The following is a 17,481-nucleotide window of genomic DNA, read 5'->3' as shown; positions in this document are numbered from 1 at the left end:
AACAAATGTTTCTAAGGATCAATCTTAAAATAGATGGTTAATGAGTCAAACTATCTACTCGTTGTGCTACACTTTATTAGTAAGCTGCTTACTCCAATACTTAGTCATAAGCGATATTACTTAAATTTTTACCTTTGAAATATGTTTATTTGGAAAGTTGGTTGTTTAAAAATAAGCAAGTGTTGCTTCCGGTTGCTTATCTTTGGCGGACAAAAAAAAAAAGATAATAAAATATGCACAAATTATTTATGGATTGCTTAAATTTTATGTGATATTTTGGATATAAAAGGATAATGTGAAACAACTCAAATAAAAAAAAAGTGATGCTGCCTGTGTTATGATAACATCTCATTCTAAAGAAAAAAATTAGATATACTTACCATTCAAAATTCAATTGATTTAAAAGAATCAAACAGTCACAAATGGATTCGTGGGTTTGACAAACAAAATGCTTTGTAACACTCATCAATTCTAGATAAAAAATCATCATTGTGGATGCTCTAAAGAACTGAAATGCAAGAATTAAGGCCTGTTTGATTGCAGTTTTATTTTTCAGTTTTTAAAACAATTTTCATAAATAATTTTTAAAAACAGTTTTCGGAAAAAGAAAACAGATTGAATGATATGTTTTCCAACATTAAGAAAACTAATATCTGAAAACTAAAAACTGAAACTGAAAAATCTTTTCGTTGTTTTGGTTTTTTTTAGTTTTAAAAATAGAAAATGAGAACTATTTTAAAAAACTGTTATTGAAAACAAATGGCTAAAAAGCATTTTTGGCCCCTGATGTTTCAAGTTTGTGCAAATTCTGCCCTTACTATATTTTTGTCGATGTTTCTACCCCTCATGTTTTCAAACAGTGCATCGTCTACCCCTCATGTTTTCAAACAGTGCACCGTCTACCCCTCATGGAGGGGTAGACGGTGCACTGTTTGAAAACATGAGGGGTAGAAACATCGACAAAAATAGATAGGGGCAGAATTTGCACAAACTTGAAACATCAGGGGCCAAAAATGCTTTTTAGCCAAAATAAATCCTACCAAACAGTTTTTAAGTTAAAAACTGAAAACTGTTTTAAAAACAGGAAACAAACAGGCCCTTAGTGATCGTGTATACGTGTTTTAAAAATTGTCACTGATATAACAAAAACTTTAATTCTCACCCTCATATATATGTTGGGTACTTATATGCTCATACTAATCATACTGGAACACTTGTCTCACAAACCGTTTATAAAACCAAAGTGTATGGATAATGGAATAGAAAAACAAACGGGCTTAGTTATTCAAAATAAAACCTTCACACTTCCATTTTTTCAAGAAATAACTAAAACTTTAGTGCCATTCTGAAATAAAGAACGTTAATTAAAAATATAAAATTATCTAATTAGACATGTAATTATACATTTTCATGATTATATTCACAAAATTGTGATATTTTTTATGATTGTGATTGTGTGCTATTGGTTTACAATAGGTGCTATTGGTTTACAATAGGGGTGTAATCAGACTGGATTGTTCGGATTTAGGGTGTTTAAATGTCCTAACCAATCAAACATGTTCGGTTTAGATTTCCTAATTTTTACTTCTAAACCCGAACCAAACCAACCCGATCTCAATTGGATTGGTTCGGATCGGATGGTCGGATATAGAATAAAAAATATTATTTAAAAATTCGCACAAAAATTATTCTAAAAACGTGAAAAATTATATAAATATAAAAAGTTCAACATTTCCAAAGAACAAAACATTCAATAATGACATAATCCATATAATTCAAATAAAACCAACATATCCAATACAAATATACATAGACAATGTAATGGGCTGGAATGTTTAGATGAATGTAAATAACAATTCTTAATTCATTGGGTTGGTTTGGATCGATCGATTTTTCAATCCCCAAATCCGATGGTGATCGGATGCAGTAAAAAAATTCAAACCGAACCAATGATCTAATCCAACCCACCATAATGTGTTCGGTTCGGATTGGTTTGATCGGATTCGCGGATCGGAATGTACCCGCTTACACCCCTAGTTTATTTACAGTGATATACAATCCAAGTCCCTAACATATTTACATAATGCCTCCTCGATCTTTTTCACACCACACATCGGGATCTAATTTAAATGATGGATCATTTACATGCCTAGAGTAACAAGATTTACTTATCTCAAATGTTAAAGAACCCCTGGGGAATGTTACACAACCCCAAACAAAATGCATTCTTTTTGTACATGTAGATTATCATGAGTACTGGAGCTGAGTAACTTGATTTATTGCCGGCTGCAATCTTAAGGTTCTCCTTCTGTGGGTGTTGATGGACTTGATGGACTCCTTGAGCTTCCTGAATGGACAAGCCGTGGGTCGCTCATCACATCCTGCAAAATTAATTAATTATATCAACAAGTTGTGAATAATTTGAGGAATATAATTATAGAAATGAACCTGTTGGGTTGAAGCTTGACTACTGTGGCAATTGGTGCCTCCAAAAAAGATGGGACTCATCTTTTCTTCGGCAAAGTCTCTCAATTTATTGAGCTGCGGCAGCACATCATTCCCAAGATCTAGGCGATCTTTTCGCCTGAGTTCTGCACACTTGAGTGCTGTAGTTGCAAGGCACAAGGCCTCATCAAGAGGCCAGTCATTAATACAAGGGTCCAACATTTCTGCAAATGTATCCTTCTCTATAGACTGTTCAACTTGGTGAGCCAATCCCATTGGAGCTCTTCCTGTCAATAACTGTAGAAATATGATCCCCAGAGAATAAACATCGGACTTGACGCAAAGCATTCCTGTTTGCTGATACTCAGGATCAATATAACAGAAAGTTCCAGCTGCTGATGTCATGCGGCACTGTGTCACATTTTCTGCCACCACAGGGACAAGTCTTGCCAACCCAACATCACTTATCTTGCTTACACAGTTATGGTCTAGCAAAATGTTGCCGGGTTTCAAATCACGGTGCACCAAAGGTTCAGGCTTCGCCTGGTGGAGGAATAGTAAGCCTGTTGCTATCTCTGCAGCAATTTGGAACCTCAATTGCCAAGACAGAGCCTTGCTGTTCATTTTTTGAAACAGACAATCTTCTAAGCTTCCATTTGCCATATATTCATAAACCAATATGCCATACTCTGGACACGCTCCTAGAAGAAGCACCAAATTTGGGTGCCGCATACAGCTCAAAATGTCAATCTGCAAAGCACAGGAAGGGACAATTAATTAATTAAATAATTTGATCAATGAAAGGATATTTATTTGGTAATTGGTAAACAATCTAATTTACAGGCATTAATTAGTAGAAGAGAAAGCAATGATCGATACACATGTATGTATGCTAGCTCTCGCAGTCAAAAATAAGTGTTTTAGAATTACTCATGTCCACCGGTTGATCACCTCTTGCTGAAACTGTGACTTTCCTTGAGCAGCATCCGGACGTAAAACCTTCACAGCCACTGGAGTGTGATCAAGGTAGCATTTAAAAACAGGGCCATAACCTCCTTCCCCGATTTTCTGAGATTCACAAAAGAAGTTTGTCGCTGCTTCAATCTCTTCAATACTGTATCTCCTATATCTTATGTCAGTTTGGGCTAGATTTTCCAGTAAAGACCTCATTTCCTCTGCTTCCTTAAGAGCCTTAACTTCAACATTCGCTCTTCTTTTTGATTCCACCTCTGCAATTTTTCTAGCTGCTTCAGCTGTTTCTATTGCTGCCTTACTTCTAGCTTTCTCTTTCTCTGCAGTTGCCAGCGCAGCTTCCTGGGCCAACCGTGTCTCTTCTATTTTTTTTTCTTCCTCGATTCTCCAGTGGCTCAGCTCCACTAACTGTAGCAAACAAAAGAGTAATGCTGCTGATATCTCAATAAACACATCTAAAACTAAAAAGGAGCCATTTTTCAGATTTAACCTTCTGTTGTGCGTTAAGTGCTTCTTTGCATGCTGCACTGTACATTTCCATCGTTTGCTTCAACTCAAGCTTCAGCCTCTTCATATCTGCTTCTGCTTCATCCTAAATGTTTTAGCAAAAGGAAGTGGATACCTTTAATGGTTACTTGATCTGAGAAATATGAATAAAGTAATTTCTACTACAAGATATGGTCTATACGTGCTTGATTTTAATCAAGTATAGCATAACTTAGTGTATCCTACTTCTCACTGCAAGCCATGGATGGCTCCTCTGATTAATTGATGGATTGATATATTCTGATGTAGCTATCTACTATTAATTTTTGGTGAGACATTGATATTTAATTAATTGAAATCCCATATATTTTTAAAAAAGTGCTCACCATGTTCTGAGATGAATATGAGCATGATGTTCTACAGCTTTCTTGTGAAAATGACATATCTAATGAACTGGGGTCATTGAACTTGAGGCCTAATCGGTTTGATCCAAAGCTACGATCAGAACTGGTGGAAATTCGTGAGGTTCGACCTGAGTCAATATAGTCATAAATAGAGGATGAACATGCACTGCTTGGCCTCCCCGAGCTTACAAACGATATGTCTGTATCTGATTCTGCGAAGTCCATTCCATTCATGCCTTTTCCTCTTCCAATTGGAGACCTGCTTCAACCACGGAAACCATGTTATTCTGGGTCAATGTCATATAAAAGTTGTTAACCCCATTCATAACTTCTCACAAGTTCATTTCAAGTATCATGTTGAAGATGTATAATTAATTAATCAGTTTCTATTAGTTTACAAGAGCTGACACATGTGCCATGTGCAATTCTGTTATGTTGATTTGTCACTGGGTAGTTAGCCTGGTGACTAATTAGAAGCTACTTAGTCTATAAATGTAAAGCCTGATTGTAGCTTCAGTTGAGAAATAAAATTCACATTTATGTTTTACGTATCTCAAGATTTGTATCCGCTTTCTATTTCTACCACGGTATCAAGAGCTTCTGATCCAATTCAAAAGACTTTCGCGCCGCTGTTTGGCAGTGTTCCGCCATCATCATTTGACGGACCTCAACCTCCGATCTTTTCCAATGAACCACCAGCTCATGCTACTCCGTTGAATTCACAACCACTGCCTCAACTCTCAGGGCCTCCCCAACCACCTCCAGTGCCAGTGAATTCTCAGCTTCAATCACATCTTCTCCATCAGTGATTACCGAAAAACTTGATGACAAAAACTTTTTGCTATGGAAGCAACAACTTGAACCGATCATCAAAGGACATCCTTCATAGTTCATACCTTTCTTATGAATCCTCAGATTCCTCCATCCTCAGATTCTAGTTATGTAAATCCACTCTACTCAGCCTAGGAGCAGCACGATGAAGCTCTTGCTTTCCTGGTTGCTATCGTCCTCGTCTTCCTCTATTTTGACTAATGTCATTGGTTGCTCTCACATGGAAACTTTGGGACAAGTGGCACAATGATTTTCATGCTCGAATCAAGGCATAGACAATGCAGCTCAGATCTGAACTTCGAAATACTAAGAAAGGTAATCAAACTATCTAAAATATCTCCTTCATATTAAAGCGGTTGTTGATTCATTGGCAAGCATTGGAGATATTATTTCCTTTCAAGAACATCTGGAAGTCATGCTTTATGGTACCTATGGAGTATGAATCTCTAGTCACTCTAATCAGTGGGAAACCGGAGCTATTTCAGTTAGAAGAAATCGAAGGTTTAATGTTGGCACATGAAACTCGCATTGAATGTAATAGGCAAGACCTTCTCGGTGATAATGTGACTGCCAATCTTGTTCAGCATTCTTCTTCATCACAGTCTACTTCTACTCAGGCCAATCTATTACAAAGTAATGGATCTCATTCAGGATCTTCATCCTCTCAATATCACCAACAGCTTCCTAATTTTACTAGTTTTTGTGGTAATTTCTCTGGTTATTGCAGTCGTGGTAACTTTTCTGGTTTTGGGTTTAGGGTTTAGGGTGACCGTGGTAATTTCTCTGGTTATCGAGGAAGAAGTGGTCGCTCTACTCCTCAATTTCAAGTATGCAACAAGATTGATCATGATGTTCTTCACTGTTACAATAGGTTTAATCCTAACTACTGGACAACAATCATCTTCCTATGACTCTGCTCAATAATAATCTATATATCTTTGTGCTTCACAAAATTAATGGCCTCATGTGCAGAATCAACACTTCTCTCAAGGTCCTCAATAACATTATATTGAATGGAATCAACCTTCTGGTTTTCCTTCAATTACTGCAGCAGCTTCTCAGAACTTTTCACAAATGTAGGCTCAGATTTCACACTCTACTCCTACTCCTATGGCCTTTGTTGCCAATACAGCTACTGCTCCTTCTACCACACAGAGCTGGATGCTGATTTTGTGGCTAGTCACCATGCTACTAATGAACCTCAGAACCTCATGGAATCTACTCCGATGACTGGTCACAAACATGTTTTTGTGGGCAGTAGACAAGGTCTGTCAATTTCTAGAGGATTTACTTTATTTCCTCCTCTTCTTTCTAAAACTAAATTGTCACTCAATGATCTTCATGTTCCTACTATTACTAAAAACCTCGTTAGTGTTAGTAGGTTTTCTAGAGATATTTGTCTTTTTTTAGTTTCATCCAACTAAGTGTTTTGTGAAATCTCAGGTCAACAACCAAATTTTTCTTGAAGGCTTTATGAGTTTCCTGGTTTACTTTGTAATTCAGATTCTATTGTTTCTATTTCTCTTTCCAAGTTTTCTAATGTTTTGTCAACTACAAAAACATGTACTCACTCTCCTTCCATCACTGTTAACACTGTAGATTCATACACTCCACAATTTACTTCCACCTTAGTTTGGCACAATAGACTTGGACATCCTAACGGTCAAGTGTTACATTTTTTGTCACAACACTGTAATATACCATTGTAAAATAAAAACACTTTGGATTTTTGGGTTGCTTGTTGTCAAGGTAAGTGACATAGACTTCCTTCTTCTTCTGTTATTTCTTCTAACCAACCTCTTGAGCTTATTTATAGTGATTTGTGGGTTCTGCACCTTTTCAATTCTTTGGGGGCTATACTTTCTATGTTTCATTTGTTGATGCTTACAGTAGATATACTTGGATCTATTTCATTCATCAAAAGTCTGAGACATTCTTTAAACATTTTAATTCTGTAGTTGAAGGCCTCTCATGTTGAAATTTTGTGTCTATCTCTCTCTCTTCATATGTTTGTATTAAATAGGTAAAGGTGGGACCCTTTAAATTTTTATGAAGAGAGATAGGCACAATGTTTCACTTGACATTCTCATGTGGCAAGAGAGGATCCTAATCCCTGGTTGAACTTCAGTTTAACACTAAAATCAAAATTTGACAAACTGATTGGGGTGGCGCATTTCGTCCTTTGACAAAATATCGCATTGAACCCGGGGTTGTTCGTAGACTCGCATGTCCACGTACACATCATCAAAATGAAGTTATGGAAAGGAAGCATAGACACATGGTTGAAATGGTTGTTGCTCTCCTTTCTCAAGCTTCTCTTCCTCTTCATTTTTAGGATCATGCTTTTCAAACTGCTACCTTTCTTATCAACAAGCTTTCTTCACTTCGTAATTCCAACAAAATTCCTTATCAAGTTCTTTTTAATTTTTGGGCGTATTTGTTTTCCTGTACTACATCCCTATGACAATCATAAGCTTCCATTTCAAACCACTGTGTGTCTTCTTAGGAAACTCACCCTTTCGTAAAGGATATAAATGTCTCTCTCAAGAAGGTAGAATATTATATGTATATATATATATATATATATATATATATCCAAAGATGTTCTTTTGAATGAGTCAATTACTTCTTATTTTCTCTTCTCACTTAACTCTTCATCATCTTCTGAGTTAGTTCCTCTTGGTGTTATTCCTTTACTTTTTGTTCAGTTCTCTTCCAACAATGTAACACCATCTACTCTTTAAGTTCCTGCTCATTTTTCTTCTCCTTCAAGCAATTCCTTTTCACCGAACTCTTCACCATCCTCTTATCATGCTGGTCTTGTACAACCCAGTTCACTTCTTTCTAATTTTCCTATTTCTCCTATTTTACCTCTTTCAAGATCTACTCATCCCATGAAAACTCATTCCAAATCTGAAACTTTTAGGCCTTGCCAATTTCCTACATTACTTCTCACCACTCCAGAACCCACTTTCACTAAGCAGGCCTTGTCCATTCCTCATAGGAAAACTACAATGGATGAAGAATATGGTGCTCTAATGGCTAACAATACTTGGTTCTTGGTTGATTTTCCACCTAACAAGACTGCTATAGATTGCAAATGGGATTTTAGAGTCAAGGAAAACCCATATGGCATAGTTGCTAAATATAAGGCTAGACTTGTAGCCAAAGATTTTCATTAAGAAGCTGGTTGTGACTTGTGAGTTGTGACTACTCATAAACCTTTTCACCCGTTGTAAAACCTGTCAGAATTATTTTGACCATTTAACTAACAAACCATTGGCCTATACAACAAGTTGATGCCAACAATGCTTTCCTAAATGGATTTTTAGAAGAGGAAGTATACATGTGTTAGCCACTTGACTTTGAAGCTGAAAATAGGCAACTTGTTTGAAAGCTACATAGCTCTCTTTATGGTCTAAAACCAGCACCTTGAGCCTGGTATGAAAGGTTGACAAAAACCTTACTTAGTTTTGGTTTTTCATAAAGCAAGTGTGATCCATCACTGTTTCTATTCAAGTATGGCAACTCTACTATACATCCTCATTACAGGATCCTCTCTTACTTATATTTAGTCTTTAATTAAGAAACTTCATTCAGAAACTTCAGCTCATGAGCAAGTTGCTCTCATTCTGACTAAAGCCCTGTCTAAACAGCATTTTGCTACACTCAGAAATCAACTTAAAGTTCTGCCTCCATATAGTTTATCATCATCCGGAGTAGAAATCTTGGGAGGGAAAATGTTAGATGTAGCAAGGGGAATGTTAGATGTATAATTAGTTAATCAATTATTGTTAGTTTACATGAGTTGGCACATATGCCACGTGCGATTCTGTTATGCTGATGTGTCACTTGGTAGTTAGCCTAGTGGCTTCTACTAGTAGCTACTTAGTTTATAAATGTAATTCCTGATTGTAGCTTCACTTTTAAGAAATGAAATTCACATTTCTGTTTGACTTCTTTCAAGCTTCCTATCTGCTTTCTATTTCTTTCACAAGAACACTAAAAACATTTAAGCCCTCAACGGTGAAGTCTATTGGCTCGTTACTGAAAATATGATAATCAAATTTGCAATAATTTCTGATTTTTTTGTTTTAAATTAAATGGTTTTATATAAATGGCTTACTTCATGTATTCATCCTGCCAGCCATGACCATGAGATTTCATTGAAGGTCTGTGATCTGCAGCATACATGTGATATGATCAAAACTGCAATAGCACAATTCCCAAACAATCTGTATTTCACAAAAACAAACCTCTCATAGTCATGCGTCGAGAGCATATATTAGATTGATTTCCATCTTGGTTATTTAGATTATGTATATGGTTCAAAAGTGGGGAAGTATGTGCGGATGGACGAGAAGCACTCCGAACTGAGTGGATTTTCCCCTTAGAAATGACATAAACAGTACAGAAATCTGGTGCCCCCTTTGATATGCTGCTTGGTGTACTTGAGTGCTTAAACCTGCACAAGGAAAGGTCCCTGAATTTGTATTTCGCAAACTAGGTAGTCTTTTGGGATTTTATAGTTTATACTACATCATCATGTAAGCTAAGGCTATCTAAAATCTAGTTGGTTAACTTAGAGATAGAGGACCTTACCGAATAAATCCATGCCTTGATGTTGCACCTACCACCAAATTCTCAATTGCAGCATAGGAGACATATTCTGTTAATGCTCTCACAACATCAGTGTCCTCAAGTAGGACATCAAGGCAATGTATCTAACAACATTTTTAACAGCAGTAAGCAATGTGGAAAAAATAGTTTCGTAAATCTGAATCAAGAGAGGATGGAATTTGATTATGGTCATAGTGTGTGCACATATGGCGAGAGGTACTTAATAAATAAATGTACTAAAAGAAAGGGGAGAAATAAAGTTGTCAGACCTACATCTTTGCGTGTACAATAGCAATGGAAGGTAAGAAACAAATCCTTGATGGTATTATCAATTTGGTGTCTTTGAGGCGATGCAGATGAACTATTATTGATGTTACATATAATGGCATCGCTACCTCCTGCATGCATTTGAAAAAGGTGTAAGAGTTTTGCGCGAACAAGTAGTTTGAATTGTGAATTTTAAACAAGACGAACTTACTGGAAACAGGTGAGGATGTTGTGTGCAAAACGTGGATTAGAATCACAGTTTGGCCCCTGGTAAGAAGAGTATCAGCGGCCCATTTAATAGCGTATTGACTTCCTTTATCCTTATCTATAGCCACGGCCACCAACCCATTTCCTCCTCCTATTCCTGCTCCTCCTCCTCCCTTTTTGATCCCTGAAGCCTTAGGAGTTGGAAGCCACATTTGTTCTTCTTTGCAGCCAGCACTGGTCTCATTTCATCACCCACAATACGTCAATTTGAAATTTTCTCTTGATGCGCATTCTTATTCTTCTGGACAAGCACAATAAACGTCCCATCGCAATCCAAAATTCTTATTAACAGAATTTTGAAAACAATTTATAGAAAACCATCCCTAATTTATGGGGCATCAATCAAAGTTTCCTTTTCTTGTCCTATAATTAGTTCAAGGGCAAAACAAAAAAGAAAACAAGCAACGGAAAATAATTAGTGCCAAACTGCCAATAATAGACCACTTGCACTCCCTTCCCCAATGGGTCAATCGTCAACCAAAGATTACTGATTTAGATTTCACCAATATTGTTTGGACTAGGGGGGTAAACACAAATTCTTGTGTAGAGTAAGATACTATGAAGCACGCACATAAAAAATGTCAAGGGTACGCGCAAGTACGTACCCAAATGCCTCCCAACCCCAAAAAAAAGGATATGTGGTGGGCAGGACTATTCATGGTTCTCTGAGAACCGAAGCTAACCAAGAACCGAATCGAAAACCGAACTATTTAAGAATCGAACCGAACTCGAACCTAAATTGAAAAACCGGTTCGGTAACCGAACCAAAATATCAACTACCAGTTCAGGTTCGGTTCGGTTCGAATCATAGTATATCGGTTCGGTTCGGTTCGAACCATCTATAAATATGCATGTTTTACCGAATTGGTTAACCGAAATTTAAAATCAGTTCGGTTCGGTTAGAATCATACTATGTCGGTTCGGTTTGATTCTCTCGAACCAAAATTTTGGTTCAGGTTCGGTTCGGTTCGGTTCAAGCAAAGAATCGAACCATGAACAGTCCTAGTTAATATTATACGGTGCTTGAATCAGTTTTTTTTAAAACAAGTTATATAACAAGTTTTATTTATTTATTTATTTATTTTAGATAGAGATGAATCATGAATGTAAAAAAGTTTGGTTTAGCATTTGATGATGACTTTTTTTTTTCTCTTTCCTGAGGGAGTGGACCCACCATCAGCACCTGTTTTGAACCTTTTTACAGTAAGTCAGTCAGTAACTCATGTTTTTGCCCCTTCCTCAAACCAATCTCCACCCTTGGATTTGTTAACTTGTTTGACTTTCCATCCTTCTTTTCTCTTTTTTGCCCAGGCTGAACCTAAAAAAACCATCCTTTTCACCTTGCGGCCCAAATCGATTTTTTTTTGCAACAGAGCCTGGGCGCTAGGCTTGCCGGGCCTTAGAATCACCCATGCATATGGATTTCATATGTGTTTGTTGTGTTTTTAGGATGAACGGAACAGGACAAAAAGTTTTCTAAAATGAGACATTTTGATTATGTGGAAAAGGGTGGAACAGAAGGGAACAAAACGAACCTTTTAAAAATTTACATGGTAAAAAATGTCCATAATTTCTCTTTGTAATCTTTTATATCCAAACAGTTAAAAATCACTTCTTAAAGGGAAAAGCACTTATTATATTTGTTGACAAACTTAAATAAATTTATGCTTTTCAAAAAATCACTTAAAATAAAATCAATTATTTTTTAAAAGTAAAACCACGTTTTTAAAGGTATGCCGAAAGAGCCAATTTGAAGGCGTTGTTTCAGCTTATTTTCAGGAAAATCACTTTTTCATTAAAAAATTTATTTTTATGTTTGTTTCAGCTTTTCAAAAAATCATTATTTAAAAAAAAGGTGAAAACAAATTATTTGGAAAAGCTACTTTAGAGTACGTTTGTTTCAACTTAAATTTGAAAACTCGCTTTGTTCATATTTATGTTTATTTTTGCTTTCCAAAAATCATTATTTAAAAAAAAAACTGAAAGTAGGTCACTTGGTTGAGTTAAGGGTAGAAATAGTTGTTTGAGATGGAGGTCTAGGGTTTGAACTCTGAGGAGGAGCATTTGTAATTACTAACAACTAAACACTAACAATTGCCTATGAAAAAATGTTATTTAAAAAAAACTACTTTAGAGAAAATCACTTTTTTCATTTTTATGTTTGTTTCAACTTTTCAAAAATCCATTATTCTACAAAAAGTTGAAAGCAAATTGTTTAAAAAAAAGAGTGTGTTCGTGTCAACTTATATTTAGAAAAATCACTTTTTTAATTAAAAAAACTTTTTTATGTTTGTTTCGGTTTTTCAAAAATCATTATTTTAACAAAAACTGAAAGCATAATATTTGGAAAAGCTACTTTATAGTGCGTTTGTTTCAACTTATTTTAGAAAAAAAAATCACATTTTGTCATTTTAAGGTTTGTTTCAGCTTTTCATAGAATCATCTTTTTTTATTTGAAAACAAATACAATCTTAATTAACTTATCAGGGTTATATATATAATTAAAATTATGGTTGTTCTAATGACTTAGGGTTACCAAACACAACACACAAAAAATACAACACATAAAATATTATTGTATTGTTCTATTCTGTTTTGTTATGTCCTGTTCAGTTCTGTGACTAAACGCTACCTTACTCTCTCATTAAGCCACATCAACATTTTAGAAAAATAAAATATTTTTAATTGATTCAAAATGATGAATCAATTATTCTACAAAAAGTTGAAAGTAAATTGTTTTGAAAAGCTACTAAAGAGTCCGTTCGTTTCAATTTATATTTAGAAAAATCACCTTTTTAATAAAAAAAATCATTTTTATGGTTGTTTCAGCTTTTCAAAAATCATTATTTTAATAGAAACTGAAAATAGATTATTTGGAAAAACTACTTTATAGTGCGTTTGTTTCAGCTTATTTTAGAAGAAAAAAATCACATTTTTACATTTTTATGTTTGTTTCAGCTTTTCATAGAATCACCTTTTTGATTTGAAACGAACACAATGTTAATTAACTTATTAGGGTTATATATGTAACTAGCGTTTTTACCCCGTGCGTTGCACGGCGAATATTGTTCTTTTAATAAACAAAGAACATTGAGTGTACCCATTTTGGTCAAGTTAAATAGTTATCTTTTTCTGCTTTGTACCATCTTTCTCAAACTCTTGTTCTCCACTTGCTCCAGTGAGAATTCTAATTACATCTGGTCAAAGATAAATAAAAATGTAAGGAAAAAATTAAGAACTATTGTTCAAAAAATCAAAAGGCTACAAAAGGGTTTATACCTATAAGGAATGACGTATCAATGTCCTTATACATTATGTCACAAAGTGGAACAAAAGAGTATGGGGTTAAGTTGATAGCCTTGTGTGAATATCAAAGTTGATATTGAATGGATGTGAGGTTGGACGAAAATCATGACCGCTTTCACCAACACCAAAGAATGAAATCTAATATACACGTCCTTTACTTAGCACAGACTAAAATTGATAAGAGTCTTCCAAACTGAAGCATGAATCTTACAACCTTAAAATTTTAAAAGTAAAAAAGATAAGAGATTTACCAACCATAAAAAATGATATTAAAACAGGGTGAGTAATTAAAAATATGATATACCTTGTCATCCATAAGAACCATGCCCATAGAAAAAGGGAGCTTCGAACCATATAAGCTCGGACTTAGTCATAAACGATTGACTTTTGCAACAATAGTCCAGTTCTCTTTGGAGGCATCGATTTTGGCGAGATCATCGATTCTGGCAGCCATCAGAACAAAGGTTAATTTCAAAGATATCAAGTGCTGGAAAATGGATGGAATGATATGTCATATTTGATGTTCCATTTGGCTAAAAATTATCTATAGACATATGATTTGTCATATTTGATGTTTGATTATTTCCAAGTTCAAATAATTTTGAAAAACTCGCCTAAAATTTTGCTAAATATTTCACTGGAAAAAACGAAATAATTCCTGCATTAAAATGTAATTAATTGTTTTAAATGAGGTTTTTAAAAAGAAAACGAATTTCGCTTTTATTCCATATAAAATTTATTAGATCTTTTATGAGTTGACTACAAATTACTATAATTAAGTTTTTTATGTAAGGAGATTGAATGAAATTAAAAACTAATTTCGAATATTAATTTCCTTAAATAAATAGCTAATGAATTTAATAAGTAATTAATTATTTAAAACGTTTTTTTTTTCAGTTTAAAAAAGGAAATTATTTCAAAACATATTTGCACTGATTCACGTCATTAATTAATTTACATAAGGAAATTGAAGAAATTAATGAATTAATTTAGAATATAATTTCCTAAAATAAATAATCAATGAATTAAAATTTAATTAATTATTTTACATGGGGTTTAAAAAAACAATTATAGCAATAATTTACTGGAAAAACAAAATAATTACTGCAATAAAATGTAATTAATTGTTTTAAATGAGGTTCTTTAAAAGAAAACAAATACAACTTTTATTCCATATAACATTTATTAGATCTTTTATGAGTTGACTACAAATTACTATAGTTAAGTTGTTTATGTAAGGAAATTGAAGGAAAGTAGGAAACTAAAAATTAATTTCGAATAGTAATTTCTTTAAATAGATAGCTTTGAAATTTAATAAGTAATTAATTTTTTAAAATGTTTTTTTCCATTCTAAAAATGGAAATTATTTTAAATCAAAGAAAACGCGATTCATGTCATTAATTTATTTACATAAGGAATTTGAAGGAATTAATCAATGAATTTCGAATAATAATTTCCTTAAACAAATTGTCAATGCATTAAAATGTAATAAATTATTTCAAATGCGTTTTTATAAAGAAACGAATATAGCATTTATTTAATATAACATTTAATGTCTTTTATGAGTGGAAATACAAATTAATATAATTAAGTGGTTTATATAAAGAATTTGAAGGAAATAAATAATTAATTTTGAATGGTAATTTCCTTAAATAGATAGATAATGAATTTAATAAGTAATTAATTATTTAAAATGTTTTTTTTTTCGTTTTAAAAAATGAAATTATTTCAAAACATATTTGCACTGATTCACGTCATTAATTAATTTATATAAGGAAATTGAAGGAATTAATGAATTAATTTTGAATATTAATTTCCTAAAATAAATAATTAATGAATTAAAATTTAATTAATTATTTTACATGGGGTTTAAAAAAAACGATTATAGCAATAATTGACTCGAAAAACGAAATAATTATTGCATTAATGTGTAATTAAATGTTTTAAATGAGGTTTTTAAAAAGAAAACGAATACAGCTATTTCACTCGTGCTCCCTCCTCCCGTCGCCGCTCATGCTTCCTCATGTGGCGGCTATTTCACTCGTGCTACGAAGGCCTGGTTGTTGGAAAAATCTGTGGGTATGGTGTTTCCGGGAAGCGATGAGGAGGCTATTTGTGGTTTGGCGGAGGAGCTTAGAGAGAATTGGCATGTTGGCTTGTAGGTGTTTGGTGCGGGCTCTTGGGTTTTGTTTTGGTTTTGGGGCTAGTGTTTCGCTTGATCTTGTCTTTTTCTCTCTATTAGGTTTTCTTTGCTCTTTTGAGTTTGTGGGTTTGTACTTTTATATTGAATTTGAATTAATCCTTCTTTGCTCTAAAAAAGAAAACGAATACAGCTTTTATTCCATATAGCATTTATTAGATCTTTTATGAGTTGACTACAAATTACTATAGTTAAGTTGTTTATGTAAGGAAATTGAAGGAAATTGAAGGAAATTAAAAATTAATTTCGAATTGTAATTGCCTTAAATAGATAGCTTTTGAATTTAATAAATAATTAATTTTTCAAAATATTTTTTTCCATTCTAAAAATGGACATTATTTTAAATCAAAGAAATGATGCAAACCATCAGCTTTATTCATTGATTTTCCACACACGCAAATTATGTATTTTAATAATATGTGTCGTTGATGCTCTGAAATGATGGAAATTAATATAAAATGTTTGTAAGTATATAAAATTACACAACCTCAATATATATCTTGTAAACACAGATAGAATGAAAGATTTGAATCCATCTAAAATAATAACATATAATCATAAAAGAAGCAATTGTAAATATAAACCGTAATTTATTAATAAACCTTGAAAATTAATATGCAAAACATAAATTCAAACACTTTCCTTTTCCTAGTATCGAAAACAAAAATAAATGCCAAAACTAACTTGAAATGTAAAAAGCAGTAGCAAAAGAGAGATGATTTATCATCAATCTTTATTCTTGTTATACTTGGATAACAAATATGAGAACCATGAACGGAAAGCTTATTTCTTCTCCTTAACAAATATTTATTATTGTTCTACTTGGATAACAAATTTATTATCACTTTCTATTCATCATATCTTCTCCTTCTTGACAACTTTCAAAAGCTTATTTCTCCTCCTTAACAACTTTCAATACATTTTGTTGGCAATCAATCAACTACAATTGAAAAAGACAACAACTCAGTATTAGTTAACAAAACCAAATCAAATGTAACAGATCAATGAAATAGAAAGTGCGAAAACATACCTTTTGATATGAGAAGGTTGAAACTTCATTCTTGCAGAAAAAGGATGGCAAAAACACATTTTGAGTATGTGATGAAATCAGCAATAAGAAGGTTGATTTATAAGAAATGATTTTGAAAATCACATTTAATGGGGGACAACTAAACCAAATTATAGGGAAACCAATGCAATTAATAAATTTGTGAGAATTGTTGTGGCTGTGACACTTGTCAGTAGTGAGGGGGGTGGGATGAGAGTGCATCTTGGAATGTCACTTGTCTAATTCTTTTGGATAACGTTGTTCTTTTATAAAGTATATAGATTAAAATTATGGTTCTGTTCTAATGACATAGAGTTACCAAACACAACACACAAAACATTATTGTCTTGTTCTATCCTGTTCTGTCCCGTTTCGTTCTATTCTGTCCTATTCAGTTCTGTCACGAAATGCTACCTTACTCTCTCATTAAGCCACATCAATATTTTTTAAAAATAAAATATTTTTAATTGATTAAAAATGATGAATCACCTCGTTCTCTCCTCAAATCACTCTTTCATTAAAATCTTTTTTTTAAACAAAAAAATCCTCTCTCTTTCATTAAACACAAATTATCTCCTCAAATTACTATTTCTCCCTCTCTCTCTCCCTCTTCCTTTATTTCTTTACTTTAGTAA

General features: G+C 33.5%; 1 protein-coding gene across 3 annotated transcripts; it reads right to left on the bottom strand.

Annotated features, from left to right (window-relative positions):
- Positions 1–1,749: 1,749 nt before the first annotated feature.
- Positions 1,750–10,793, bottom strand: LOC130749064 (U-box domain-containing protein 35). Of its 3 annotated transcripts, none has more exons than XM_057602347.1 (10): positions 10,237–10,793; positions 10,028–10,156; positions 9,741–9,807; positions 9,395–9,603; positions 9,265–9,319; positions 4,290–4,569; positions 3,908–4,009; positions 3,397–3,825; positions 2,449–3,195; positions 1,750–2,381 (listed from the first exon to the last, which is right to left on the bottom strand). In XM_057602347.1, exons 1-10 carry the CDS (start codon positions 10,442–10,444, stop codon positions 2,295–2,297), a joined length of 2,313 nt encoding a protein of 770 aa, XP_057458330.1. In that variant the 5' UTR covers positions 10,445–10,793; the 3' UTR covers positions 1,750–2,294. The 3 variants fall into 3 exon arrangements, with proteins under 3 accessions (XP_057458330.1, XP_057458328.1, XP_057458329.1); XM_057602345.1 differs by having other exon boundaries at positions 9,741–9,862; positions 10,032–10,156; positions 10,237–10,792; XM_057602346.1 differs by having other exon boundaries at positions 4,290–4,566; positions 9,741–9,862; positions 10,032–10,156; positions 10,237–10,791.
- Positions 10,794–17,481: the final 6,688 nt, after the last annotated feature.

This window comes from Lotus japonicus, chromosome 3 (assembly GCF_012489685.1).
Source record: "Lotus japonicus ecotype B-129 chromosome 3, LjGifu_v1.2".
Taxonomy (NCBI): domain Eukaryota; kingdom Viridiplantae; phylum Streptophyta; class Magnoliopsida; order Fabales; family Fabaceae; genus Lotus; species Lotus japonicus.
Note: the sequence above shows the minus strand (reverse complement) of the source record. Positions and strands in the feature narration are given on the sequence as shown.

Coding starts and splice junctions, on each gene's coding strand:
- LOC130749064 (XM_057602345.1), bottom strand. CDS start 10,444: ATGTGGCTTCCAACTCCTAAGGCTTCAGGGATCAAAAAGGGAGGAGGA. Junction 9,863..10,031: donor GCTATTGTACACGCAAAGAT/GTAGGTCTGACA, acceptor AAATGTTGTTAG/ATACATTGCCTTGATGTCCT. Junction 9,320..9,394: donor TCGACGCATGACTATGAGAG/GTTTGTTTTTGT, acceptor TGTATGCTGCAG/ATCACAGACCTTCAATGAAA.